The 26,436-nt window shown below is 56.1% G+C and overlaps 2 protein-coding genes across 4 annotated transcripts; one reads left to right on the top strand and one right to left on the bottom strand.

Moving 5' to 3' along the window:
* Positions 1 to 1,626: 1,626 nt before the first annotated feature.
* On the top strand, positions 1,627 to 16,264 carry EXTL1 (exostosin like glycosyltransferase 1). 2 transcript variants are annotated; one of them, XM_032759387.2, is made up of 11 exons: positions 1,627 to 3,276; positions 8,996 to 9,089; positions 9,403 to 9,510; positions 10,284 to 10,403; positions 10,938 to 11,070; positions 11,265 to 11,371; positions 12,206 to 12,295; positions 13,037 to 13,123; positions 13,504 to 13,664; positions 14,633 to 14,801; positions 14,961 to 16,264. In XM_032759387.2, the coding sequence occupies exons 1-11, from the start codon at positions 2,498 to 2,500 to the stop codon at positions 15,141 to 15,143; spliced, it is 2,031 nt and encodes a 676-aa protein (XP_032615278.1). In that variant the 5' UTR covers positions 1,627 to 2,497; the 3' UTR covers positions 15,144 to 16,264. The 2 variants fall into 2 exon arrangements, with proteins under 2 accessions (XP_032615278.1, XP_058300467.1); XM_058444484.1 differs by lacking the exon at positions 9,403 to 9,510 and having other exon boundaries at positions 1,658 to 3,276; positions 14,961 to 16,238.
* A 779-nt stretch (positions 16,265 to 17,043) lies between these two features.
* On the bottom strand, positions 17,044 to 26,293 carry SLC30A2 (solute carrier family 30 member 2). 2 transcript variants are annotated; one of them, XM_032759388.2, is made up of 8 exons: positions 26,022 to 26,293; positions 25,133 to 25,353; positions 24,435 to 24,581; positions 23,535 to 23,688; positions 22,677 to 22,836; positions 21,828 to 21,933; positions 19,601 to 19,735; positions 17,044 to 19,129 (listed from the first exon to the last, which is right to left on the bottom strand). In XM_032759388.2, the coding sequence occupies exons 1-8, from the start codon at positions 26,069 to 26,071 to the stop codon at positions 18,984 to 18,986; spliced, it is 1,119 nt and encodes a 372-aa protein (XP_032615279.1). In that variant the 5' UTR covers positions 26,072 to 26,293; the 3' UTR covers positions 17,044 to 18,983. The 2 variants fall into 2 exon arrangements, with proteins under 2 accessions (XP_032615279.1, XP_032615280.1); XM_032759389.2 differs by lacking the exon at positions 24,435 to 24,581.
* Between the last annotated feature and the right edge of the window lie 143 nt (positions 26,294 to 26,436).

The raw sequence follows: 26,436 nt of genomic DNA on the forward strand, positions 1-26,436 counted from the left end.
CTATAGGAGTGCACTACCTGGGTCCAAGTCCTGGCTAAGCCGTGAGAATTTTGGCAAATTACTTAAGCTCCCTCGGCCTCAGTTTTCTCAACTGTAAAATGTGGATCATCACAGTTTCTTCCTCCTAGGGTTGGGGCAAGGAATGAAACGAGCTGATACAAAAGAGAGATGCTTGGCACACAGTAAGTGCAATACGAGTGTCAGCTATGATTACTCTTACTCAGGGTTGTGGCCCCTAGCCTAGCTCAGAACCTGGGCCATATTCAACACTCATAAGTGTTTGTTAGATGAATGGATGACTGTGTATGGGGATAGAGGGATGAAGGAATGACATGAGGACCTAGAGGGGGCTCTAACCCAGCCTGCGGAGCATTGGAGAAGCTTCCTGTGGGGAGGGAGCTTTCAGCTGACTCCTGCAGGATGAGTTGGCTGGGCACGGTGAAAGGGGGGGCGTTCGAAGCAGCCAGTGGCCTTTGTGGGTGCCTCTCAGCGTGGGAGGACTGAGGTGTGCAGGAACTGCAGTTCATCACTGAGTGACTGAGCCATTAGTGCCAAGAGGCAGTGTCCCCTTTGTTGGCCATTTTTAGGACAGTCTCACACTGACTGCTCACCGAGGGCAAAACATCCCATGGAGGCTCCCTGGTCTGATCGGCAGCCCTCCAAGATCAAGGCACGCAGGGGAAAGGAGGCCACCACTTGTTGAGGGACCCCAGCGGACAGGCCTGCGTCGACCTGGTAACCCATTCCTGGCTGACATTATGCCCATCCCAGAGATAAGGGGACAGAGGCCCAACACCCCCGAGGCAGTCAGGGGAAGAGGCAGAACCCACTCAAGTCTGCCCACTCCCTGTGCCTTCCCTCATCAGCCCAGAACTCCTCATGGCCAGAGTGTGTCTCCCCTGTCACCCCAGAGATTCCTCAGTGGCTGACATCACCCACTCCTGACTCCCCTCACAGGGCACTGACCGGGGAAGTCCCTCCATGGGGCCTGGACTATGGAAGAGTCAAGTGCAGGAAGAACTTTCCATAAGGACTGGAGCAAAAGGCTGGGAATTGGAGGAGATTGGGGGTGGGGCTGCTGAAGGAAGAGGGACCAATCTTGGGGACAGTTGGGGGCACCTTACCCAATTCCTCCACCCCCACCCCTTAACTCCTCACTCGTCTCATCTGTTGACCTTCTCATCTGCCGATTCGGAGATTCCTCACACTCAGGCTCTGACCTCCACTGACTCTGATGGCCCACAGCAGGTGCAGGGTCTAGTTTTTGCTCCAGCCACGGGGCCCACAGCTGGGGTGACCAACGATCAGGAGCTCAGGATTGAAATCCCCACCCTGTCACTTCTTAGCTGGGTCACCTTAGGAAGAGTTCATCCCCTCTCTGAGCTTTCCTCATCTGTAAGAAATGACAGGTAAATCTCTGCCTTGGAGGGTGGCTGGAGAACTGAGAGACAGAGGCTGTGATAGCTCATGGCCAGCTGTGAGTTGTGGTACTTGCTGGTTGGATTAGCAATTGAGGAAACTGGTTTGGAAGGGGTTAAATGGAGACCCTGCCTCCCAGCCAGGAGCGAATCAGGGCTGGCAGGGGAGGAGCCAGGCTGCTGCTAAGGAAAGAGATCTAGATGGGCCAGATGCCGACTGGAGAGGGATGGGAGGAGACACCGTAGGGTTTGGGGGGCTTGGTACAGCGGCCCTGGCCTCTGCACTGTGATAGCTCCAAGCCAGATGGTGCAGGGCAGCTGCTGGGCTGCAGGGAAGAGGGGCTGCACTTCCTGAGCTGGTGCAGCGACAGAGTGGATGAGGACCAGGACCCCGAGCCTGCCTGGCCCTCCAAGGCGGGGGACACCGGCTGCACCCAGGCTGTGACCTCAGCTGACTCCGATGATCCACATGGGACGCAGGGTCTAATTTTAGCTCCAGCCACAGGGGCCACAGCCCAGGAGTGTCTGCCAGCGGGCACAGGGGCAGCCAGGGCTGCTCAGGCAAGGGGAGGAGTGGGAAGACCAGCCCAGCTCCCTTCAGCCTGTCCCTCGCCAGGCCGCCCCCTGTGGGAGCTCTGACTGGTCCCCATGGCCTGGCAGACAGCCCTCCTCTCAGTTGAGGGCAAGGTCAAGGGGTGCAGCCAGGAGGGCAGGGGGACACGGCCCTGCATTCTGGACAGGGTTTGCATCAGCCAGAGCAGTGCCCAGGGGCAGGGGTCCCTGCTGGGAGGGAAAAGACTGGCTTGGTCGTCCGAAGGCCGAGAAGGCAGAGTCCTGAGAGCAGGGGGGCCAGGCCAGCAAGCTGGGTCCCACCTGGCCTCCTCCTGCCTGGCTGGTGACTCACTGTCTGACCTTAGACAGGCGGCCTGGTCTGGGTGGGCCTCAGTCTTCCCATCTGTACAATGACAGCGCAGGACTAGCAGGTCGGTCCCAGCTCTGGTCTCCTGCCCCAGGCCCTGCTCTTCCTGCTTGCTGGCAGAGGCCTCCCAGCTTCCCCAGCCCTGACTGTGGGTGGCCACATGCAGTCGTGGAGGAGAAGAAAGTCCCTCTGGCTGGCACTGTCAGCCTCCTGGCTCCTGCTTGTCCTGCTGGGAGGCTTCTCCCTTCTCCGCCTGGCATTGCCTCCCAGACCTCGGCCCAGGGCTTCCCAAGGCTGGCCCCGGTGGCTGGACGCAGAGCTCCTGCAGAGCTTCTCCCAGCCTGGAGAGCCCCCAGAAGATGCCGCTTCACCTCCTCAAGCCCCTCATGGTGGCAGCTGCAACTGGGAAGCCTGCTTTGATACCTCAAAGTGCAGGGGCGATGGCCTTAAGGTATTCGTGTACCCAGTGGTTGGACCCATCTCTGAGACTCATCGCAGGATCCTGGCTTCCATTGAGGGCTCTCGCTTCCACACATTCAGCCCTGCTGGGGCCTGCCTCCTCCTCCTCCTCAGCCTGGACGCCCAGACTGGAGAGTGCAGCTCAATGCCTCTGCAATGGAACAGGGGCAGGAACCATCTGGTCCTCCGTCTCCACCCAGCTCCCTGCCCCAGGACCTTCCAGCTGGGACAGGCTATGGTGGCTGAGGCCAGCCCCACGGTGGACTCCTTCCGGCCTGGCTTTGATGTGGCCCTCCCTTTTCTCCCTGAAGCCCACCCGTTGCGAGGTGGGGCTCCTGGCCAGCTGCGGCAACACAGCCTCCAGCCCGGGGTAGCCCTGCTAGCCCTGGAAGAGGAGAGGGGTGGGTGGCGCACAGCAGACACCGGCTCCTCTGCCTGCCCCTGGGATGGGCGCTGTGAGCAAGACCCTGGACCTGGGCAGTAAGTGAAACTTTTGCCTTGGGGGCTGGATGGGAGGGGGTTGGAATAGACGCAAGCCCAGAGACGAGGGTAGAAGGCAGGACTGAGATGGGAGAACCAGGTAGTCCTGGCAGACTTAGGCCTCAGCTGCAGCAGGAGGGAGCCAGGTTAGATGGCAGAGAGCACTTCCATTAAGATGGGGACTTGAAGCAAGGGGTGTCTAAGGTAGGTTTTGGAATTCTCCCCCGGGGATCTTTCAAAACATAAAACACGACTCATTCCAAACCTCCTACCCTAATATTTTTTTCCCCACATCCACTTATATAGTGCTTACTCTGTGCCAAGCACTTATATAAATAATGATTATAATAAAATATGCTAGTTGTTAGCATTTAAGTGTTTGTGTACCAGGCACGAAAGCTCAGACGGGTTAAGTAATTTTTCTGAGGCCACCTAGCCGGAAAGAGCCAGTATTTTGGTCCAGAATTGCCTATCTCCAAAGCCTTCAGTATGAGAATTCTGAGTTTTAAGCAAAAGTTTATGATCAGCCTCATCAAATGCCTCAGAAGGGCCTCACAGTCACAGCTGGAAGCTGCTCCTGTGTCTAATTTTGGGGATTAACCTCTCAAGGAAACAGCCTTTGGCTATAGCAAATATGACGTAGGTCAGATCTAAAGAATTTCCTGCCAGTGAGAGGCCCTTGACATATATAAGGGGCTGGGGGCCTGTGGGATGTGGTGAGCTTGTACAGAAACTCTTTTCCACCTGGGCTATTTGGGTGATGTGCCTCAGGTGATAGTTACCCCCTAAGCACTCTAACCCTCTGTGTCCCCAGCAGGCCAGCAGCCTCTAAAGGCTAGCTGGGCAGGCAAGAACGGCAGTCCTTCTGAGGTTGTCCAGGGCCCCGGTGGCAGAGGGTTCCTTCTGTATCCCACCCTCTCCCAGGGCCAACCTGAGTCGGGAACTGTCACTCTGGTATCCTCCCTTTGCTCCTCCCACAGGTCTCTCTCCCTATTCTGAGCTCCACTCCCTCCCAGGAATTCTTGCCTCTGCTTGGGGCTCCTGGGACTTCTCTTGGCCAAAGGGCTCTTGTGGGAATGGGGATCCTTCTACTTCCCGAAGGTACATGGAGGCCTCCAGGGAGCCCTCACAGCCAGGACTAAGAACGGACTTGTCCCGGTCAGCCCCAGGGTCCTTTTGCCGGGACCTGTCTCCTAGTGTTCTCCAAGGTGGGAGCCTGAAAAGTCAGGGGTCTCCCCCAAGCCCCTGCAGCTCAGAGCTCAGGCAGAAGCTCACTTTGGGCGACAAGGCTCTCCCTTTGCCACGCCCTCCCTCACTTTTCCGATGAGGCACTCAGGTACTCTTGCTTGCGGGAAGTTCTTTTTTCAGCTGACTTTAGTTACCGCTAAGCACAGTTCATTATTGATGAACCTGAAAGTGATTTCAGTCTGAACTTTGAGAAACTGGAAGTTAGGGAACTGCGCACAGCAGGTAGGTGCTCATTAAATGTTTACTAATGGATCTGAAATTGGCCACAGACGGCCACGGTTTTCTAATTAGTGTGGGTCACCCTCTGAGTAGCATTTTTGATAAGTTTTATTTCCCAGGGGCGAAGCTTGGCAACCTTGGACTCTGACCTTCAAGTTTTGTCTGTGGCCTCAGCCTCCCTAAAGGTGACAGGACTTGTTTGAGCCTCAGTTTCTCCGAAGTGCCGGGCACTGCCTGGGCCAGACAGCGTAGGGACAGAGTGAGAGAGATAGCCTGAATAAACAAGTCCCAGCCAGAGAAAGAGGCTATTCACAGTCCCTGCCACCGCCCCACATTCACTCAGCCGGGCAAGAGTGGGGAGGGGAGGAGGCTACATTTGAGGAGTGCCTGGCTTGGGCCAGGTGCTGTGCCAGGCACTTAAGTCACTGCTGATCCTGTCATGCACCCTTCAAGGGAGGTATTATTATCTCCATTTCAGGGAACAGAAAACTGAGGCCCAGAGAGGTGGGGTAGCCCAGGGTGACAAGGTTCCCTGTTCTCCATGGGCCCCTCACTTTTCTAATCAGGCGCTTGGAAGCAGCGGAGTTGGGATTCAACTCTGTACTTCTGGCTCCAAAGCCCATGTTTTTCCACCTTGGTTGAATGGTCTCTTGTTGCTTTGGAATAAATCTCCACCCATTCAAATTGTTATTTATTCGTTTTTATGAATAGGTAATTCATTCACATGGTACAAAATTCCAAAGGCACAAAAGGGCATAGAGTGAAAAGCCTCCCTTCTATCCTTGTCTCTCGGCCACCCAGTTTTCCTGCCTGGAGCCAAACACCGCTTCCAGTTTCTTACGTGTCTTTTCTGAGAAACTCTGTGTGTGTACGAGCAATATGTATATTCTCCCCCATTTTTTAACATAAATTTGATGCATGCTTCAAAGTCCCCCAGGCTGTATCCATTGGGAACAAGGGGCACAGTCAGTACCTAGGGCCCATGATACTTTTATAGGCTCATGAAAATATTTTCATTTTTTGAAAATCAGGGCTGGGCACAGTGGTTCACGCCTGTGATCCCAGCACTGTGGGAGGCTGAGGTGGGTGGATCGCCTGAGCTTAGGCAACATGGTGAGACCCTATCTCTACAAAAATTACAAACATTAGCTGGGTGTGGTGGTGCAAGCCTGTAGTCCCAGCTACTTGGGAGGCTGAAGTGAGAGGATCGCTTGAGCCCAGGGTGTCAAGGCTACAGTGAGCTGAGATCACGCCACTGCACTCCAGCCTGGGCAGCAGAGTAAGAGAGACTCTGTCTCAAAAAAAAAACAAAAAAAACAGGCAGAATTAAAAATGAACTTTCAGGTAGAAGAAAAAAAAGTGGTGTTTTTTTTTTTTTTTTTTGAGACGAAGTCTTGCTCTGTCACCCAGGCTAGAGTGCAGTGGCACAATCTTGGCTCACTGCAACCTCCACTTCCTGGGTTCAAGCGATTTCCCTCCCTCAGCCTCCCGAGTAGCTGGGATTACTGGCACGCGCCACTACGCCCAGCTAATTTTCGTATTTTTAGTAGAGATGGGGTTTCACCGTGTTGGTCAGGCTGGTCTCAAACTCCTGACTTCAAATGATCTGCCTGCCTCGGCCTCCCAAAGTGCTGAGATTACAGGCATGAGCCATGGTGCCCAGCAGAAAATGTTTTAATATATAATATTGCTTGTTTTTATAACAACACAGTTATCAACTATATTCTTTTTTAATGGCAGGGGGGACTGTGAAGGCCAAGGTGCCTAGAGCACATGGAAGTCACAGTGCAGCCCTGCCTATGGCCAGGCCCCAGCAGAGCACTGAGGCCATGGGCACAGCCACACTGACCACCCTTGGGCACTGAGGCCCTGAGTCTATGGCAGGTACCTTACATGGTCACAGAAGCCTAAGACTTCTTCAGTGGTCACCACATAGATGCACAAGTTTCCTCTGTAACACACTCCCTGTTCCCCACCAAAGGTGCTCATCCAGTCTCTACTTATTTACCTTTACTGATGGGGAACTCACCACCTCCAAAGACCACCCAATGGCTGCACGCTCAGCCAGCTCCATCACTAGAATTTCTGCTGAAATTGACCTCCCACATACCTGGTCTCTTAGTCCCCGATCTATTCCCTAGTGTCTCACTGAGCATTTGGCAGCACCCACTGAGCTCCCATTCTCCACCAGGCACTCTGCTAGGCCCTAGGGATACTGAGATGAGGGAGGTACAGCCCCATCCTCAAGGAGCTCAGCCTTGTAGGAGAGACAGGCAAGTCAATTGTTTGACACACATTGTTAAGCAGAGAGAGGCTGCACCAGCTGCCTCCCTGGCTCCTCTACTCAAGAGCTATGTGACCTCTTTGGGCTTCAGTTTTCTCATCTGTAAAATGAGATAATAACAGTGCATACCTCCCCTCCTATCTCATAGAGGTGCTGTGAGAATGAACTGAGTTAATACATGTAAAGCACTTAGAACAGTGCCTGCAGCAAAGTACATACTCAATATAGGTCAGCTTGGATGGATCATTACTACTGCAGTCCACTGGGAGGTGGGAGCAGAGAAAGCCATCTCTGGAGAGATCAAGGAGGGTTTCCCAGAGGAGGTGATGTTTCAGCTTAGACATTAAGACAGCATAGGAGAAGGCCAGGTGTGGTGGCTCACGTCTGTAATCTCAACACTTTGGGAGACTGAGGCAGGAGGATCACTTGAGGCCAGAAGTTTGAGACAGCCTGGGCAACACAGAGAGACCCCATCTCTTAAAAAAAAAAAAAAAAAAAGCCAGCACGTGCCTGTAGTCCCAGTTACTCCAGAGGCTGAGGCAGGAGAATTGCTTGATCCTGGGAAGTCGAGGTTGCAGTGAGCTGTGATGGCACCACTGCACTCCAGGCTGGGTGACAGAGCAAGAGCTTGTCTCAGAAGAAAGAGATGAGTAGGAGGACTTCCTCAGGCTGACAAGGCAGGGAGAGGCTCTCCAACATGAGGGAGAAGGGATCTTAAAGGCACAGAGGATCAAGGGAGGTTAAGGCTCAGTGGTGCAGTTGATTCAGCCTTAACCTAGAGGTTTTCAATTCCTTAGAGGTTGACATAGGGGTGAAGGGGGCTGTACCTGGTTGGCTTCTGCTGTGGCTTTTCATGAGGTGAAGGGTGTCCTGATGCTTACTTGTGGCTTCTTCCAGGGAGGGCCTGGTGGACACTTAAGCATGGAGGGAGGACAAAGAAGGCTGGGGTCCCCTGGAAGACCCCGAAAGCAGCAGCTCTGGGGTGGTTCAGATAACTTGGGGTCAGGAGCTGGCACATCTCTGCTCTAGTCCCAGCTCCACCCCAACCCTATCTGTGACCCTGAAGAAAAAGATGAGTAGGAGAACCAGTCCTTGGGTCTCTCTGGGCCTCAGTTTCCCCATCTGTTCAATGGGGCCTGGCCCCGAGGCTCCTAAGTACTCCCGGGTCTGCTTCTTGGAGGTTCAGGCTCAGAGCCAAACAGGCTGTAACTGAGGAGGGTCCTAGGACCCGTTGGGCCCTAGTCATGAGTCCCACATTGAGCAGGCCTGTGTCCTGGTCCCTCCTTTTATCCCTCCTGCGGCTGGGTCACAGGCAATGGTCCCCTGGGTGGACAATTGCCGGGCTGGCTCTGAGGAGGCTGGGACTCCTGCCCTCCCCCACAGGCACACACAGCCTGAGTGTGGCCCTGGGCTAGGGCAGTGGAGGGGGTAGGTGGCAGGAACAGAGGGAGCCTGGCCTCTGGGCAGCAGTTTCCTGTGTGGTTCCAGGCTGGGGGCCCAGCCCACCTCATGACAGAGGAGCCTTTCACGGGCCTGGCTTTTAGCGTGGGGGAGGGCTGGGCTCAGAGGCCACGCAGGCAAGGGGTGCTGAAAGTCTGCCTGTGGCCGAGTGGGGGAGGGCAGACGTGCACGTCTAAGTCAGGCAGGGCCTCGGAAACAGCGTCCTCTGCCTCCCATTTTACAGATGAGGAAACTGAGGCCAGAGAAAGGCGAGGGAGGTGTCTAAGGCCACTGAGGGCAGAGGCAGAGCTAGAATGCAGGGCTCCTGCCTCCTAGTCCAACCACAGATGCGTGGCCGGTGTGAGGCTTGTGTTTGTGTTAGTGCGTCAGTGTGCGGCTGTGCATATGCATGAGTGGGTTTACACATTTGGGAGTGTGGGTGTGGGGTGCTCCCATTGAGGGAGCCCAGGGGACGAAGGGCACTGTCCAGGCTCATGTGTGGTGGGACCTCCCCATCTGCCTCTTTAGGACCCAGCGCCAGGAGACGCTGCCCAATGCCACCTTCTGCCTCATCTCTGGCCACCGTTCCAAGGCTGCCTCGCACTTCCTCCAAGCCCTGCAGGTACAACCCCAATTTGAGTATCACCCGTCCTCTGTCCCTCAGCACTCATGAGCTGGTAGAGTACTCTGGGTCCAGGCCAATGAGAAGGGGCAGTAAGCTGCCTGCTCCTTTACTCCTGGACTCAGGTGTGCCTGTGTCCCCATTCACTGCACCCTCTGCAGAGCAATCATAACCGCCCCTCCCTGAAAAACCCCATGTTCCTGTCCTCTTTGCCCTTTGCCCCCAACAGCAGCAGCTACTGACTTGGAAGTGGGCGGGGGGTGAGTATGTGCAGGGTGGGGCTGGGCTCCCCAGTGACCTCCCTGCCCCCCAGGCCGGCTGCATCCCAGTGCTTCTCAGCCCCCGCTGGGAGCTGCCCTTCTCCGAGGTCATCGACTGGACCAAGGCAGCCATCGTAGCTGATGAGAGGCTCCCGCTTCAGGTAGCTCAGAGTCCTGCCCACGGGGTGGGAACTGGACCCAGGACAGGGGAGGGAACCAGAATCCTGGATCGAGGCTGGCCTCTGTCCTCATTCCTATCTGCCTTCTATGGATACTGGTGAATTTCTCCTAGCACCAAGTCTCCCCTCTGGGGCTCCCAGAGGGTCTGATGGAGCTAGAGATTCCTAAGGGTTCTGAGAGCAAGTCCTGATCCTCTTCCAGCCTCAGTTTTCCCATCTCCACAATAGGATGAGCTAGACCAGACAATCCCCATGGGCCTAGCTCTAATGGCCTGTGACTGCTTAAATACCAATTTAGGGGAAGGCTACAAAAAAATTCAAACTCAGAGCGCCTCCATGGGGACTGGAGTGGGAAAGCAAAACGCATGGTGACTTTTCCATCTGATGAAACTAATTTTGTCCAGCTCTGAAAAATGTATGTGTGACCTGCCTTGAATCCCCTGAGAATGGTAGAGGGGGTTAATAGTAATTACCATATTTTTATTGAGCCTCTACAGTGTACTAAGCAATTAATGAGCAAATACTCAGAGAGGTTAAATAGCTTGACCACAGTCACATAGTTACCAAGTGGCATTCAGACCCAACTCTGTGTGACCCCTGAATGCTGCTGCTTCTTTTTTTTTTTTTTTTTAGATAGGATCTTGCTCTGTTGCTCAGGCTGGAGTGCAGTGGCATGAATATGGCTCACTGCAGCCTCGACCTCCTGGGCTCAAAATTGCTCTATTACCTGGCACTTTTCTCCCTCTCTGCCCCAGGTCCTGGCTGCCCTCCAGGAGATGTCCCCTGCACAGGTCCTCGCCCTGCGTCAGCAGACCCAGTTTCTATGGGATGCCTACTTCTCCTCAGTGGAGAAGGTCATCCATACCACTCTGGAGGTGAGGGGGCTCACCTGCTGGGGGTCCTGACCCTTGCCTCCTGCTTCATCCCTGTCACCTCTCCATACTTCTCTGCCCCAGTGTTTGGGGACCCCCCCTCCTCCTTGAAGATGGTCCTGGGATGAATCTGAGACTTGGCTGTGAGATTTGGGGCAAGTTTCTTGTCCAATCTTGGCCTCAGTTTCCCCATCTGTACAGAAGACTGCTGTGGCAAATAGATTTCAAGGCATGCACTAATGCCAGTTGACCGCCAACGGCTGCCTGGGGTGCTATGTTGGGAGGGATTCTGAGTCCTGAAAGAATGTCATGACCCATTAGTGACATCTGTCATGAGTGAGGAAGGAAGGGGAAGCAGTGACCCTGCCACCATCTCCCACCTCTGGAGCAACATCATGGAGTGCCCCCTACTCTAGGCTCAGATTCTGACCCCAGGGGTCTGGTGATGCAGCTGCCACCCTCCCCAGAGCTTGGAAGGGGAGGTGTGGCCATGGTCACACAGGCCACTCGCTCTGCTCAGCTCCTCTCTCATTTCAGGTTATTCAGGACCGGATCTTTGGAACATCAGCTCACACCTCACTGCTGTGGAACAGTCCCCCAGGGGCACTCCTGGCCCTGTCTACTTTTTCCACAAGCCCCCAGGACTTCCCCTTCTACTACCTGCAACAGGGTATGCCCTGGGGATGGGACAACCTGAAGTCCCCTCAGCTCTACCCAGGGCTGCCCCAGCCTCATCTGGAGAGCCCCACCAAGACCCTTCCCAAGTCCCGACATTTCTCCTGGCCCCCGGGGTTCCCTACTCAGGTCATTCTTCATGGGGTTCTGTTCCCTCCCACTCTAATAGCCTGTGTCTCATTCCCCCAGGCTCCCGCCCTGAGGGCAGATTCAGCGCCCTGATCTGGGTGGGGCCCCCAGGCCAGCCCCCTCTGAAGCTCATCCAGGCGGTGGCAGGCTCCCGGCACTGTGCCCAGGTCTGCCCCCTTCCCAGCTGGAGTCCTGGGATCCAGGGTTGGGGGTAAGGGACAGGGCAGGGCCCTGATGACTTCCAGACCCCAAAGATGACCACTATTTGAGGGGAGGCACGGGGAAGATTTCCAAGTGTTCTTGCTGCCTTCTTCTGTAAGTCCCAAGATTCTGTTGCCTTTTCCCCATGGAAATTGATGAAGCCACGTGGAAAGCAGATGTCTCTTGGGGAGGCTGGAGAAGGAAACATTCGTTCCTTTACTCCGCGGTCATTTTCTGAGCACTAGGCCCTGGGCTTAAGGCTGAGCAGATAAAAAGGAAGGAAGGATTCTGCCCAGAGATTCAGACTGGGTTCGCATTTTCTGGCACACAGACTGTCAAATCTGACTTCTAGAGAAGCCAGATAGACTAATAAGAGTCCTTGTAGAGGAAGTGAAGCAGTTAGCTCGGCCAGGGTGCACACAGGAGGGCTCCAAACAGGCCATTGAGCTGGGCTGGGAGTCATAAAAGAGCCTGAGGAAGAGAATGAAGGCTTCGAGAAAAGATGGGGATGGAGCATGGAGTCAGGGCCCAGGCTAGGGACTACCACAGACAACTCTCTTGAGTTCTAAAGCCACAGGTCACTACCCTCATGTCACCAGAATCCCTGCCTTCTACAAGCCCAGAGGCAAGGCGAGAGCCGCGGTGAAAGGACCATGGATCCAACTAAACCCTTCTCGCATGTGCAGTTTATAAAGCTGACTTCTCAAACTTCTTCCACCTTGAGAAAGATCACTCCTGCCCCTCGCAACCCGCCTTCTGCCCCAGACCCCAGACTTCAGGAACAACCCCCTATCCTCTAGATCTTGGTTCTCTGGAGCAATGAGAGGCCACTCCCATCCAGGTGGCCGGAGACAGCCGTGCCCTTGACAGTCATTGATGGGCACAGGAAGGTAAGAGATGAGGAGAGCCATGAAAGGGGTGGGCCCATGCTGGGAGCTGGGGGAGGGCACCCATGGGGTGTTTTATGAATACTTGGGCCTGAGCCGCAGTTGCGCCTGAAGAATGACACAGAGGTTTCAGCCGCAGGGCTAATAGTAATGATTCTCTTCCCTCCCTGGTCCCTGTGAACTGTGCTTCCAGAGCACTGGGGCTTATGTGATGGGGGAAGACAGAGGAGTGCGCTGACATCTCAGATGAGGAACAGAGGAGAAACCCGGGATCTTGAGAAAATACGGACCAAGGGCAGCACACGGGGCCAGGAAGGGGAGGCTTCTGGGAACCGTGATTGGTGTGAACCACCTGCCTCCCGCGTGGTTGTGGACAAGTCCCTTCGTCTCTCTAGATCTGTTTCTTTCAAATGAGGGATGTTTGACAGCTCCTCCCAGAGTTGATGCGACAGTATGACAATGGAGGAATCCCAAGATGTCAAAAGTGGAAGGGCCCCTAGAGACCAACTGCCCCATTTGACCAAAGGGGAAACTGAACTCCAAAGAGGTCAAACGAGTTGCCCAGGTCCCAAAACGAGCTCTGCACGGGCTTGCCATATTCGAGGCCCAGGTGTCTACACTGTGCCTGAAGGGAGGCTTTATTCATGGCCCAGGAGTCTACACTGTGCCTGAATGGCTCCTACTTATTGGATGGGGGTAGGGGGAAGGTTCCAATGGCTGAGTCCCCCTCCCCGCTCCCTGCAGGTTAGTGATCGCTTCTACCCATATAGCACCATCAGAACAGATGCCATCCTCAGCCTCGATGCCCGCAGCAGTCTTTCCACAAGTGAGGTGAGGGCTGGGCCCAAGAGAAGCCCAGTGTGGGTAGACACAGAGCCAGAGGGCCCTGGCAGCCCCTCAGGTTCCCAGGGTTGAGGGGACCCCAGGTCATGAGGTCCAGCCTCTTGCATTTGAAACCACCCCAGCAAGCCAGGCAGCCTCCTCTTTAGGAGTCTCGTGGAGGCTTCCCACGGACTCTTTTGAGATATTGTTTTTGTGGCCCCTGGAAGCTTTCATGCCACACTTCCAGCCAATTCCAAGTCTTGGCTCCCACGCCCTCTCCCCTGAGTCCTGCCCCGGCCCCTCAGCCAGGCTGCCCCTGCCTCCATTTCCCTGGATGTTCTAGGCATTTAGGAGGTCCCTCCTCACAGCTCACTTGAGTCCCTCTCCAGGTGGACTTTGCCTTTCTGGTGTGGCAGAGCTTCCCAGAGCGAATGGTGGGCTTCCTGACGTCAAGCCATTTCTGGGACGAGGCCCATGGTGGCTGGGGCTACACTGCTGAGAGGACCAACGAATTCTCCATGGTTCTCACCACAGCCGCCTTCTACCATAGGTACAGACCCCCATCCTGCACAGGGATCAGAGGATCAGACAGAGACCCTCCCCCAACCCCGAACGGAGCAGGGTGGCCTAGACCCCAGGGATCCAGGTCCAAGGCCCATATCTGCCACTTCCCAGCTGTGGGATCCTGGGCAAATCTCCTCACTTCTCTAGAGTTTGTTTTCTCATCTGTAAAATGGGATGGATTCGCCTCCCAGGGCTGGTGTGAACATTAAATGAAGTCCCTGGCACAGAGGTTCCACAAATGGTAGCTATTGTTATTTTCAGTAGAGCCATGCAGTGAGTAAGGGCAGTGTGTGGGTTTGCTGGTGGTGGGGTGACAAGAAAATAGTCCTGATGCTTTATAAATGTGGATGTGATGAGTTGGGGAACATCCCAGGCCTTCCAGAAGCTGCCTGAAGTGCTCCGGTCTTGAGGCAGGGACTGAATTCTTTAAGACCTCTTTAGAGGGGTCCCTTAAACATGTTTAAATCAAATATGCATAACCTGGAACCTCTTGTAGATTACTCAGGAGCCCGGCAGGGAATTCTCAGTAGAGTGAAGAATAACCTAATGTCTGCGAGATGAGGTTGGCCTGAGGGCCGTGTGAAGTGAGACTCACCTGGAGCAGTATCAGCCTGGTTCATCCACAACTGTTCTTTGGGCTTCCATGTTTGATGGCTTTGAAACCAGCTGATCCAAACCCATCTAATTCTGGCTCTGAGTTCAGCGCTCAGAGCCCAAGGATGGGGGGCCCAAGGAGCTGTGAGGGAGAGGGCAGGGAACACACCACTGACTGCGATGAACCACGGGGCACAGCACAGTGGAGAGCTGTTCACGCCAGGGATGGGAGCTCTCTGAGGCAGCCAGGGCTCAGAGGCTTGGGGATGGGGGTCAAAGGGAGAGGTGAGGTCAGGAGGGAGAATGGGGCCTGGGGATGGATTTGGCTGCAGTCTCTCCCTGTCTTTCCCCCTTGCCCAGGTATTACCACACTCTCTTCACCCACTCCCTGCCCAAGGCTCTGAGGACCCTGGCAGATGAGGCACCCACCTGTGTGGACGTCCTGATGAATTTCCTAGTAGCAGCAGTCACCAAGCTGCCCCCTATCAAGGTGCCCTATGGCAAGCAGCGCCAGGAGGCTGCTCCACTGGTGAGGGCTGAGGGGGATTGGTCGGAACTGGCAGGGATTGAGCGGGATGCCAGAGAGGATTCCCTCTCACTGTCTAATTCCAGTCTTTCTTGCTGCACGGGCGTGGGGAGTTCGGAAGGGCAGAGAAGCCCGTTAACGCATTGCTTCTTTCCCTCTTAGGCGCCTGGGGGCCCGGGGCCCAGGCCAAAGCCGCAGGCCCCAGCCTCCGGCTGCATCAACCAGATAGCGGCAGCGTTCGGCCACATGCCCTTGCTGTCCTCTCGTCTGCGTCTGGACCCGGTGCTGTTTAAGGACCCAGTGTCCGTGCAGCGCAAGAAGTACCGCAGCCTGGAGAAGCCCTAGGGGGCGACCCGCGGAGACCCCAGCAGAGGTCCCAGCACAGCTTCCAAGGGTCGCGGCGCCTGCCTGCGGGCTCCGCTCTTGGGACACTGGAGAACCTATCATGGCAGCCAGCGGGCCTACACGTCGGACCCTGGTTGGCCAATCACAACAGGGGGGCGTGGCCTTACCTTCTCCTGCCCGCCCTCAGGTGCGGAGCATCTGCTGAGGCTGAGCCCCGCGCCCGGAGCACCGCTCTCCGCTTCTCCACCCAGCTAACTTCTTGTCTTTCAGAGCATTGCCTCCTCCAGGGACTTGCCTGGCCCTCCTCCCCCACCGCCCCCGATGGGTTCGGTCTCCTTTGCGCTTTCGCAGCCCAGTGTTTGCCGCGGTTGCCGCACGGTCAGGCCCCAGGACTGGCTTGCGAGCCCCGGGGGGCGGGTCGTGTCGTGTCCTTTTCTCTCTGGCTAGGCAGGTGTGCCGCAAATACGTGACGAATAGATGGATGGCAGACATTAACTACGTGTCTGTCCCTATGAAGGCGGCGGCGGGACAGGGTGAGCGGAGAGACAGAACTGCCCCCGCCCCACCCCACCACCCATTCCTAGGGTTCCTAGTCCCGGGAAGGCAGCTACCCAAAGACGCCTGGGTTGTCAGGCTCAATCCTTGAGCCTCAGCCAAGGAGCAGAGGGGTGCGGGTAAACGAGGAATGGGGCGAGGAAAGCGGGATGGGAACAAGTGGCCTGTCCCCGCAAGGCCCGCGGCTCTGCCTCGGCTGTCTACCCTGCACTACCGAGACCGACCACTAGAGGTCAGCGCCGCGCCGCACTGTTCACCCGCATGGCCAGAGAGCGGCCGGGAAGTGGATGGTGAACGCTGTGGGCAGCTCGGGGGCTGAAAGCTGGGAAGAGGAATCTGAAGAACAGCCCCATCTCTTTGGCCTGCACACTTGGAACTCAGTAAGAAGGGACTGTTTCTAGGTGGGCTGGGAGCGAACAGGGACTGTCCCGAGCGGTACAGGTGAGAATGGAGTTGGCCGGGGCTGGGGGGACACTAGGTCCTCCGGGGTTCACCCACCTGGAGCTGGAATTATCACTTCCGAAATAAAGCGCGTGTCCTTGCCCCCTCACGCTCCAGGCTGTAAATACCCTTACAGCAGCTGCTCGAGGGAGGGGCTCAGGGCTCGCCTGGGAGCGCGTGCGACTCCAGAGGGTGAGGGTGGTGGGTCCAGCCCAGGTCCAGGATGTCAGGTGTTTTCCTGCTTTGATGGCCTCGCAGCTCTGGAAACTCCCGTGACTGTCTCACTGGCAGGAACATACTGTCCCCTTAGGCCTCTCCAAGGCCTTCCACCCCAACCCCCCAGCTTGACCTCGGCGGGCCCCTGGATGACTCAGGTCCTCCCTAGAGCCAGTCACAGCTGAGTGGCAGAGTGGGTTACCCTTGGGAGGCGTGGTGCTGTGAGATGCTTGAGGTACAGGGCGGACTGGAAATTAAAGAGGTGGGGGAGAGGCAGTCTGGCCCGGAGTCAAGAACTGAGGGGTGGTGGGAAAGCATACAGCTGCAGCCCAGGCAGCCTTCCCAGGGTGGGGAGGGAGCTGGGTGCCAGGCCCAGCCAGGTGAAAGAGGCACCTTTCCAATCACAGCTGTGACACCCAGGACACAACTGCCTTGGCATGTCCTCACCCGTGGGCCGGGCACTGCTGGTCCCAGTGGTTCGTATTGTACCAACAGGCAGCCCAGACCAGGTCCCCAGACCCTGCTGTAGAGGAAGGTCTACGGAAATGAGGCAGAACTCCCAGACCTGCCTGCACTGGCTATGTGACTTCAGGAAAACGATTCAACCTCTGAGCCTCAGTTTTTTCATCTATAAGAATGCAGGACAGCAGTGATGGTCTCTCTCTCTTTTTTTTTTTTTTTTTTTTTTAAGCTGGAGTCTCGCTCTGTCGCCCAGGCTGGAGTGCAGTGGTGTGATCTCAGCTCACTGCAACCTCTGCCTCCCCAGTTCAAGCAATTCTCCTGCCTCAGCCTCCCGAGTAGCTGGGATTACAGGCACAAGCCACCACCCCTGGCTAGTTTTTGTATTTTTAGTAGAAATGAGGTTTTGCCATATTGGCCAGGCTGGTCTCGAACTCCTGGCCTCAAGTCATCTGCCTGCCTCGGCCTCCCAAGGTGCTGGGATTGCAGGCATGAGCCACTGTGCCCAGCCAATGACTGTCTCTTGAGAGGGGTGTAACGACTTGGCATACAGCAAAGCCCAGGATCAAGTTCCTGGGGCCTGCCATGGCTTGGGTGGGGGGTGGGGAGTTGGGGAGGTTGAGTCCCCTGAGACTGTGGTGGAATGGAGCACCCACCGGCAGCCCCCCACCCCTCTCCAGGCCAGTGCTTTCCACAGACTTTTCACAGACCTGGAGGGGCTGAAGGACCCACCTACCTAGAACACAGGCGATCAGGATGACAGTGCTGGGAAGGCACAAAGAGGTCGTTTCACAGATGGAATGACAGAGATTTAAAGTGGGAGGCAAGTGACCAAACCCACCTCCTCCCACCTTGGGCCAGAACAGTCAAGACAAACTCAGCTCTGCCCCTGGGGAGCCTGGGAAGCCCACCTGGCTCCTCAGTGAGGCAGCCTCAGGCCACAGAGTTCCCTGTCTCCAGGATGATAAAAGTAACCAATCTTCAACAACCACACGTACTTGGCCAACTGGCTCTTGCTCTCAACCCTGTGAGGGAGGCATCAACCCTGTCGGTCTACAGATGAGACTGTGGGGCAGAGGCCAACTCGCCCAAGGCACTTGCTTACAATGGCAGAGACAGACCTTGTGACACAGGACTCACTGATAACTGGGCATGTTGTCTCGATGAGTTGGGGACAGGTCTCCCCTCTTGCATCTTGTAAACACAAGCCACCCCTAAGTCAGGAATCTTCACACACAAGCCCAGGAAGCTGCGGTTTCCCTCCTAGCTGGCCTCTGGACCGAGTGCAGCCCCACTTCTTTCCCTTTCCCTCCATCATGCCAGGTTCCGACTGGGTCAGGCCAGGTAGGCAACAGAGCTGGCCCAGCCATATCTTTCTGGAGACTCTGAATCCCCTGGGACACTCTCAGGGCAACAGAAGTGCCAGGGGGCTTCGAGGCTGTTAGCACAGAACCCAAGCTGAAATCTCTCTACCCCCCCCCCCCCCGCACCACCTGTGCCAAAGTTGTTTTTTGTGTTGGCACAGCTGAGGGAATAAGGAAAGAGGAAACAGGTCCCTTACCTAGTAAGAAGCCTCTCCCCTCCAGGAAAGGGAACATTTGGCTCACAGCTGAAGTGACTAAGGCACAGACAGGCCTCAGGTGCCTCCTGGCTCCCTGCCTCAGGGAGGCTCAACTGAGAGTGTGAGGGTCCTCACCCCCGTGCCTATTGCTGTAGGCAGAGGGAGGGGCTCAGATTCATAAAGGCAAAGGCCAGCCAGACTGAGAATGGGGGGTGAGGCAGGCAGTATGGCTGCGCTGGGGCCAGCCTCTCCTTGGACGTCCCGTGGCTCACCACCTTTGCCCCTGCGAGTGGTAGAACATTTGCTGAGGATTAGGCCCGAATACAGCCCTTCCAGAGCTGGCCCAGGAGCTGGAAGAGCAGGGTCACACTAGCTTTATACTCGCTGAGTCCCTGACCCTGGCGCTGGCTGTAGTCAGATGGGAGGCTGGGAAGCGCTCCATTCCTGGAGTGGGGCAAGGCTCTGCACTGAACATGGAACAGAGGTCAGGAGGGGGACCCGGTTTATAACACAGCTGGGGTAGGCAAAGTCCTGGCTGGGCCTGGGGGACACTCAGTCCAGCCACCTGCAGGTCCTGTTCGTGCCCCTGTGGGTGCCTGGCTGAGCAGTCAGTCTGAGGGGCCCTGGCATGCCCGACAGTCCCTCATGTCCTCCGAGTAGGCCTCGATCTGGATGGTCACGGTGTGGAAGTGGAACTTCCCTTGGAGGCGGCTGCTGGCTGTCTTCAGCACAGCCTGGGCGTCTGTATTCTGAGCTGGGGGCCGAGAGGACACAGCGGGGGAAGCCATTTACTCTGGCCCTTTGGAACCATCAGGAGCCCAAATCTCATACCCCATCCCCAGCAGAGCAGGATGGGGGACCATGAACATGGAGAAGCCCCCAGATTCCACTCCTCTGCCAGGTAGCCTCCCAGCCCAGACCTGGCTCATGCCTGAAAGAGCTGGTAAAGCACTGGCCTTAAGGCCAGGAATCTGCCACCTACTGCCATATACTAGCTGTAAAAGCCTGGGCAAGTAACTTTACCACCCAACCCCAGCCTCAGTTTCTTCATGGATAAATGAGATTGTGATGATCAGATGGAATAATGTGGATCAAGTACTCAGCATGAGGCTGGGCTTGATGCATGGGCACCGTGAGCATCTGGGGTCACCTGGACCCGCTGGGGATGGCACCAGGCCTTTGGCTCCCTGTCTCCCACCCCACCCTGAGTGTCCCAAGCACTCACCAATGGCGATGTGGACAGACAGAACAGGCTGGGCCACGGTCAGTGCCCAGATATGCAGGCTGTGCAGGGCTTCCACCCCCTCCACCGACAGCAGCAGATCCCGAACAGCTGTGAAGTCAACGCCCTTGGGGGTCCCTGAGGACGGCAAGGACGGGGGAAACTAAAGGAAACTACCCCTCTCACGCCTGCCCATTGGTGCAGGGCCGGCTCCTGCTCCTCAGGTGTCATCCCCTCAAAGAAAACCTCCTTGGCCTGCAGGTCTGAGGCTGCCTTCACCTCCCAAGCTCTCCGCCCTATCACTCTATTGTGTTTCTTCTCCACTCTTAACACTGAAGTTATTTATGAATGTACTTATTGTCAGTTTCTCCCTCTAAAATGGACACTCCATGAGGGCAGGACAGTCTCCTTTGATTACCACAGTATTCTCGGTGCCTAAAACAGCACCTACTCCATAGTAGGTGCTCAAGAAATATATATATATATATATATTTTTTTTTTTTTTTTTTGAGACGGAGTCTTGCTCTGTCACCCAGGCTGGAGTGCAGTGGCGCGATCTTGGCTCACTGCAACCTCTGCCTCCCAGGTTCAAACAATTCTCCTGCCTCGGCCTCCTGAGTAGCTGGGACTACAAGTGCATGCTGCCATGCCCGGCTAATTTTTGTATTTTTAGTAGAGATGGGGTTTCACTGTGTTAGCCAGGCTGGTCTTGAACTCCTGACCTCAGGTAATCTGCCTGCCTCAGCCTCCCAAAGTGCTGGGATTACAGGTGTGAGCCACCGCGCCTGGCCAATAAATATATTTTTTAATGGAAAGAAGGAAAGAACAGATCCTGAGAATCCTTGGACCCACCCAGGGCACGATCATCATCTTCATCATCATCGCTTTTATCTGGGTTAGCATGTGCTTGGAGAAAAAGCTCTGACCTGCAGCCGAATACTGCTAAGCCTAGGCCAGCACCCTACTCCATTCCAGACTGACCCCGACCATGCAGAGGCCTATGACCCTGGCCCAAGACCCCAGGCCTAGAGCATAAGAAAGCTAAGGTGCAGGGCCAGGTGTGGTGGGTCACATCTGTAACCCCAGCACTTTGAGAGGCCGAAGTGAGATGATTGCTTGAGCCCAAAAGTTTGAGACCAGCCAGGGCAAGATGGTGAGACCTCCATCCCTTTTTTTTTTTTTTTGAGACGGAGTCTCGCTCTGTCGCCCAGGCTGGAGTGCAGTGGCGCAATCTCGGCTCACTGCAAGCTCCGCCTCCCGGGTTCACGCCATTCTCCTGCCTCAGCCTCTCCGAGTAGCTGGGACTACAGGTGCCCGCCACCACGCCCGGCTAATTGTTTTTGTATTTTTAGTAGAGACGGGGTTTCACCGTGGTCTCGATCTCCTGACTTCGTGATCCACCCGCCTCGGCCTCCCAAAGTGCTGGGATTACAAGCGTGAGCCACCGCGCCCGGCCGAGACCCCCATCTCTACAAAACATTTAAAAGTTAGCCAGACATGGTGGCATGCGCCTGTGGTCCCAGCTACTTGGGAGGCTGAGGCAGGAGGATCACCTGAGCCTGGGAGATTGAGGCTGCAGTGAGCCGTGGTGGCACCACTGCACTCTAGCTTGGATGACAGAGCAAGACCCTGTTTCAAAAAAAGAAAAAAAAAAGGTAATTCAGGGCAGACCAGATCATTCTCCAGCACTGACCGTTCTCCAACCCCACAAAGTACAGCCATGTCCCACCAGGGTGTGGCATTGTTTGGTCCCCGAGATGTAGGAAAGGCCTGTGCTGCAGTGGATTCAGTAGCTTTGTCCAAGGCTGACTGTCCTTCTCAGAGTCTCTCTGTCCCCTCTGTGCAATGGGAAGCATCATCCTCACCCCCTCTCTCTTCCTGAGAGAAGGCAGCCAGAGCCTGGGGAAGTGTATAGGGGAGGCCTGGAGAGCTCCGGATGCTACAGATGTCCCCCAGAAGTCACCTGACCTGGCAGAGGAGGCACCCTTAGGGGTAGGGGGAAGGGAAGACTCGGGCTGGGGGATGGTTCCAGGAACTGCCACACCTGAAAGCCCAGGCTCTATGTCAAGGTCAGCCCGGGGGCCCCAGGAGGTTTTCCAGCCTATGCCGGGGCTCCAGATCCTGGCTCCCCGCCCCTGTGCTGGGATGCCCCAGACACACACATGCCCTATTTGAGCTGATTAGAGCTTGACAGCCAAGAGCAAAAAGGGAACCACAAAGCCCAGGTTACCTTCCATCAACACCAGGATCACATCTCTCAGAATGGTCAAGGTTGTCCCCAGGACCAGGATGGAGAAGACGAAGGTGCAGATGGGGTCTACATACTTGTATTCTGGCTGCAGGAAGACAGGAAGGCAGACCTGGAGTTCACCATCTAACACCTCAGCTTCCCTTCTCCCCTCCCACCCAGCACTGTTGGGGAGAGGTGCTCTCTCTGCTGGGTGGGCATGAGCCTCGCCCCGGCCCTGCCTCCCAGTTTTCTGCTCTTTATTTCACATCTGCAAGAGCAGAAAGGACAGACCACAGTTCAGGATAAGGCGATCCCTTCCCACCCCTCCTTCTCAAGGAGCTGAGACATGGACAGAGCAAAAAGGCATCTTAGATCCCATCTGATCTGCCATCCATCCCCATTTGACAGATGGGGAAATTGAGGCTCCATTAGAGCAAGTAAACTCACCCAACATCGCGTGGCTAGCAAGGAGGAGAGCCAAGCTTCAGAGCAAACGCCTGCCTCCTTCCACTACAGCTCCCTGCCTCTATGTGATGGGCATTGCCCAGGGTTTGACAACACACAGTCGTAGGTTTGAATCTGGCTGTGTGCTTTACTGGCTGTGTGACACTGTGCAAGTCACTGAACCTTTCTGGGCTGCAGAAAACACTACCACCTACCCTTCAGGTTGTTGTGGGGATCAGAAGTGCTGACACTTGGTAGGTATTGGATAAATGTTCCTTTCCTCTCCCCACCCTTTTCCCTAGAACTGGGAGGGAGCTAGAATCTGAAAAGGACCCCCTGTAGAGAGTATACTCAGGTGGTCTACACTCCCCTGCCACCCCCACTGCCCTGTGTCCCAGCTCTGACCTTGAAGTATAAAATATAGGCTGCCACTAGGACACCCATGCTCTGCAGAAAGTCCCCGATCACATGGATGAAGGCAGCTCGGACGCTGGGGTTCTCCTCCTGCTGGTTGGTGGTGCCGTGGCTGTGCCCGTGGCCAGACTGGTGAAGGGTCAACCCCATTCTATGGAAGTGGAGACAAACCCAAGGGCTCGCTGAGGTCGCAGATGGAGGTCACCTATTAGGACTAGCCAACTTGTAGGGCAAAAATCTCAAGCCCCCAAACCTTGTGATCTCTTTGGTCATGTGAGAAGTCCAACCCACGTGGCCTTGGTTCAGACGGCCATGAGAGATAGGGCTCAGCGCCAATGCCAGGCTGAGTCTGGGCACAACAATGCCACAATGCCAAATCTCAGAGCAGGAGGGCATTAGGGAGGTCACTATAAGTTCACTCCATCATGTCACAGATGGGGAAACTGAGGCCTCTGAACAAAGAAGAGAAAGACCCTGAAAGAGACACCCATTGTCTCTAACTGAAACCAATTTCAGACTTGGGTTCTGCCCCTAGGGACAGCTACTCCTGCAACAACTGGCCTGTTCCCGCCCCACTTCATGTATGAAGCCACCAAGGTTAGTCCCTGACATGTATCAGGGAGTGGGTAAAGTGGCTGACGACTCCGATTTACAGCTCCCAGTGTTCTTGGCCTAGGCCTAAGGTGGGACCCAGGTGTTCCAGGTGCCAGAGCTCAGACCATTAGGGAAGTTCTGTCCCTGTAGCATATGCTGGAAAGTGGCACGGTCTCCTTCCAAAAAGCAGACATAGGTGTGGGTGTGAGAGGCGGGAGGAGGAGGGGAGATGAGGGAAACTGGGGCCCCACTCACATGATGTTCACAGCCACAGCGCAGCCCGACGTGATCAGCATGGTCCCCCCGTCAATTTCATAGTCCCCAGAGATCAGCCGCTCCACAGCCAGGTACACCAGTACCCCAGTCACGACCCAGATGGACAGTACAGAGACCAGGGCTCCCAAGATCTCTGAGGAAGAACCCAACCCCAGCACCCACCTTGGCATGGGCCTGAGGCTAAGGAGGCTTCCCCCTTCCTTCAGGATCCTCCCCACCCAGCCCCCACACAGAGTCAGGGCCTGGGTCCCACTGGGCTCTGCTGAAGGTATGGCCGGCATGGCTGCCCCTTATCCCACCCCTCATATATCTAGGAAAGTAAGAGCCAGAAGGAACTAATAAGTCATCATCTGAATCCACCTTTTTGGTTGTACATGTAAAGAAGCTGACTTATTAAAATATGTGCCTTTTGTTCAGCTAGTAAACTGAGGCTTCTGGGGAAGACAGGCTGGGCCATCTCCCACAAAGAGGAAGGTGACGACGCAGTCCCGGGTGAACGGAAGACAGGTTAAAGCCTATACCTTCCAGCAGCCTTTGCCGGCCTTCCCCTCCCCCCAGAGCTGATCCACAGAGTTATGTGCAGTGTTAATGCCATTGTCATTTGTTCTTGAAGCTTGGCTACCTCACTTCTTAGGAAGGTCAACTTTGCTTCCCTGCAGACTGAGAGCTCCTGGATGACTGGGACCAGGGCTCCCCCATCAGACCAGGATTTCCCAGAGGACAGAGGCCGTGGTTGACATCCTCTTCCCCCATCCAGATCACCCTCCTGGCCTCACTCAGGGGAGGAATGGAGCATCCACCCTTTACAGCCACCTAAGAACCACTGTTCTAACCCACCCTCTCTCTCAACCCCATCTCCAGCCAAACCGCGATCCTCACCAGCTCTCTGCCAGCCGAAGTTCATGGTCTTGGTGGCTGGCCGGGAGGACATCCAGAGGGAGAAGAGGCTGATGAGCATGCTGGCAAAGTCTGTGAGCAGGTGCGCTGCGTCAGTCATGACAGCCAAGCTGTGTGCCAGGTACCCACCTGCAGGGTAGAGGGTCCTTATCAGCTTCCCAGAGAGCTGGCTCCCAAGACTGTGTGTGCAGCAGGGAGACCACAGGCTCTGGAAGAAGACATTCTGGGCTCAAGATCTCTCTACCCATGAGCTGTACAACCGTGACAAGTGACCTACTCTCTCTGAGTCTCAACTTCCACTCTCTGTGAAACGGGCCACCAATATCTACTTAGAGGGTGAATGTGCACATCAAGTTCAAATAGGGACTGGAATGCATAGTAGATACTCAGTAAATGCTCTTTCCCTCTAGGAATTCAGGCCTTCCCTTAGCTACTAGTTGTGCGTAATCTTTGGCAAGTTTCTTAACCTGAACGTGCCTCAGTTTCATCATCTGTAAAATAAGGAGAATAACGTCACCCGTGTGATAACAGAGGTTGTTGTTAGACCTGCATCAGATAATGTGTATATAAAGGCTTAGCGTAGTGTGTGTCCAGTAAGTGGGACTTTTAGTGTCAGTATTGCTGGGAACATCCAGTCTATCCATGCACCAACTTCATTTAATTAGCCCAAAAGTGCTTACCAACGACTTCTCCGATCATGAACAACAGGCAGATGGCAGAGGCTACATACAGCTGGCGCCGGGCCTTCCCCTTCTTGGGGTCACAGTGACTGTCAGGACCCTTCTGAGCATGGCAGTAATGGTTGCTCTGGGCAGCCAGCTCAATGGCCTGCAAGTCCAGGCCAGGTCGGGGCAGAGGGATCCAGCCAGCCCCGTCCTGCCACAGAGATCCCGTGTATGACCTGGCCAGAGAGGAAGAGAGGGAACGCTCAGCTCTGCGATGAGGCAAGGAGGGCCGACTCTAGTCCCATTTCTCTGTGAGGCCTTGTGTCCACTGGGAAAAATAGCTAAGGACGCTCCGAGCTCGACGATCTCTGAGGAGTGACCAGAGGTGAGAAGCCTGTGTTCAGACGGGGATGCTAGGGGAGTGGGAGTCTTGGGGCCCGGGGCCCGGGATGTTCCCTCCTCCCCAATCCCTTCAGAGGCCAGAGGAGGCGAAGACCCTGGGAACCGGCCAAGGGGCGTGCTGTCCAGTGGAGCGCGGGGAAGGAACAGAGCGCAGGCTCTGGGAGAAGAGCAGGCCCCCTCCAGCGCACTTGGGACACAGGGCCTCCCCGGGGCGGGGCTGCCTGGGGCAAAGTGCTGGGCGGGGCGGGACTCCAGGCCTGGGAACCGCCAATCCCCCGGCCCTAGGCCCCCCGGCAGGCAGGGGTCAGGATCTGGGCTGGGCCCCAAGGGAGAGACGGTCCTTGGGCCACAGCCCATTATCTTCGTTCCCTCACCTCACCCCACCCCTCCTGCATGGTCCCAGCTCAAGCCGCCACCAAAACCAACCACTGCTAGGATGGCAAACGCGGAGGTGCGTCGGCTGCCACCAAAACTCCCGCCTGTCCCCAGGCTCTCGCCTTACCGGACTGCGGGCCTGGCGTCCAACAGGTGCTGCTTCTCCGTGGCCTCCATGCAGTCCCGCGCCGAGTCCCGGCAGCCGCGCGGCCGCCCCGCCGAGTGCGCCCTGGAAGTTGCGCGCGGGACTCCGGGTGGCGCTCACCCACCTGCCTGGAGGGCCCCGCGAGGTGCGCTCACTCCGGCCCGGCTCCTGCGGCCCCTGAGCTCCCCCGGCTCCCGCTGCGGCTGCAGCTCCGGCTCTGGCTCCGCGCGCCAAGCGCTCCCGCGTCTCGGGTCCGCCGCTGCGCCCCGCGGCCGCCGGCTTTATCCGGCCCTCGCCAACCCGTGTGAAGCGGCCGTCGGCGCGTCGTGTGCAAAAGCCCGCGGGGAAGGGGGGGCGGTGGCCGGCTGCAAAGGGCGCCCGGCTGTGGCCCCGCACA

This window comes from Hylobates moloch, unplaced genomic scaffold, assembly GCF_009828535.3.
Source record: "Hylobates moloch isolate HMO894 unplaced genomic scaffold, HMol_V3 SCAFFOLD_9, whole genome shotgun sequence".
Classification (NCBI taxonomy): domain Eukaryota; kingdom Metazoa; phylum Chordata; class Mammalia; order Primates; family Hylobatidae; genus Hylobates; species Hylobates moloch.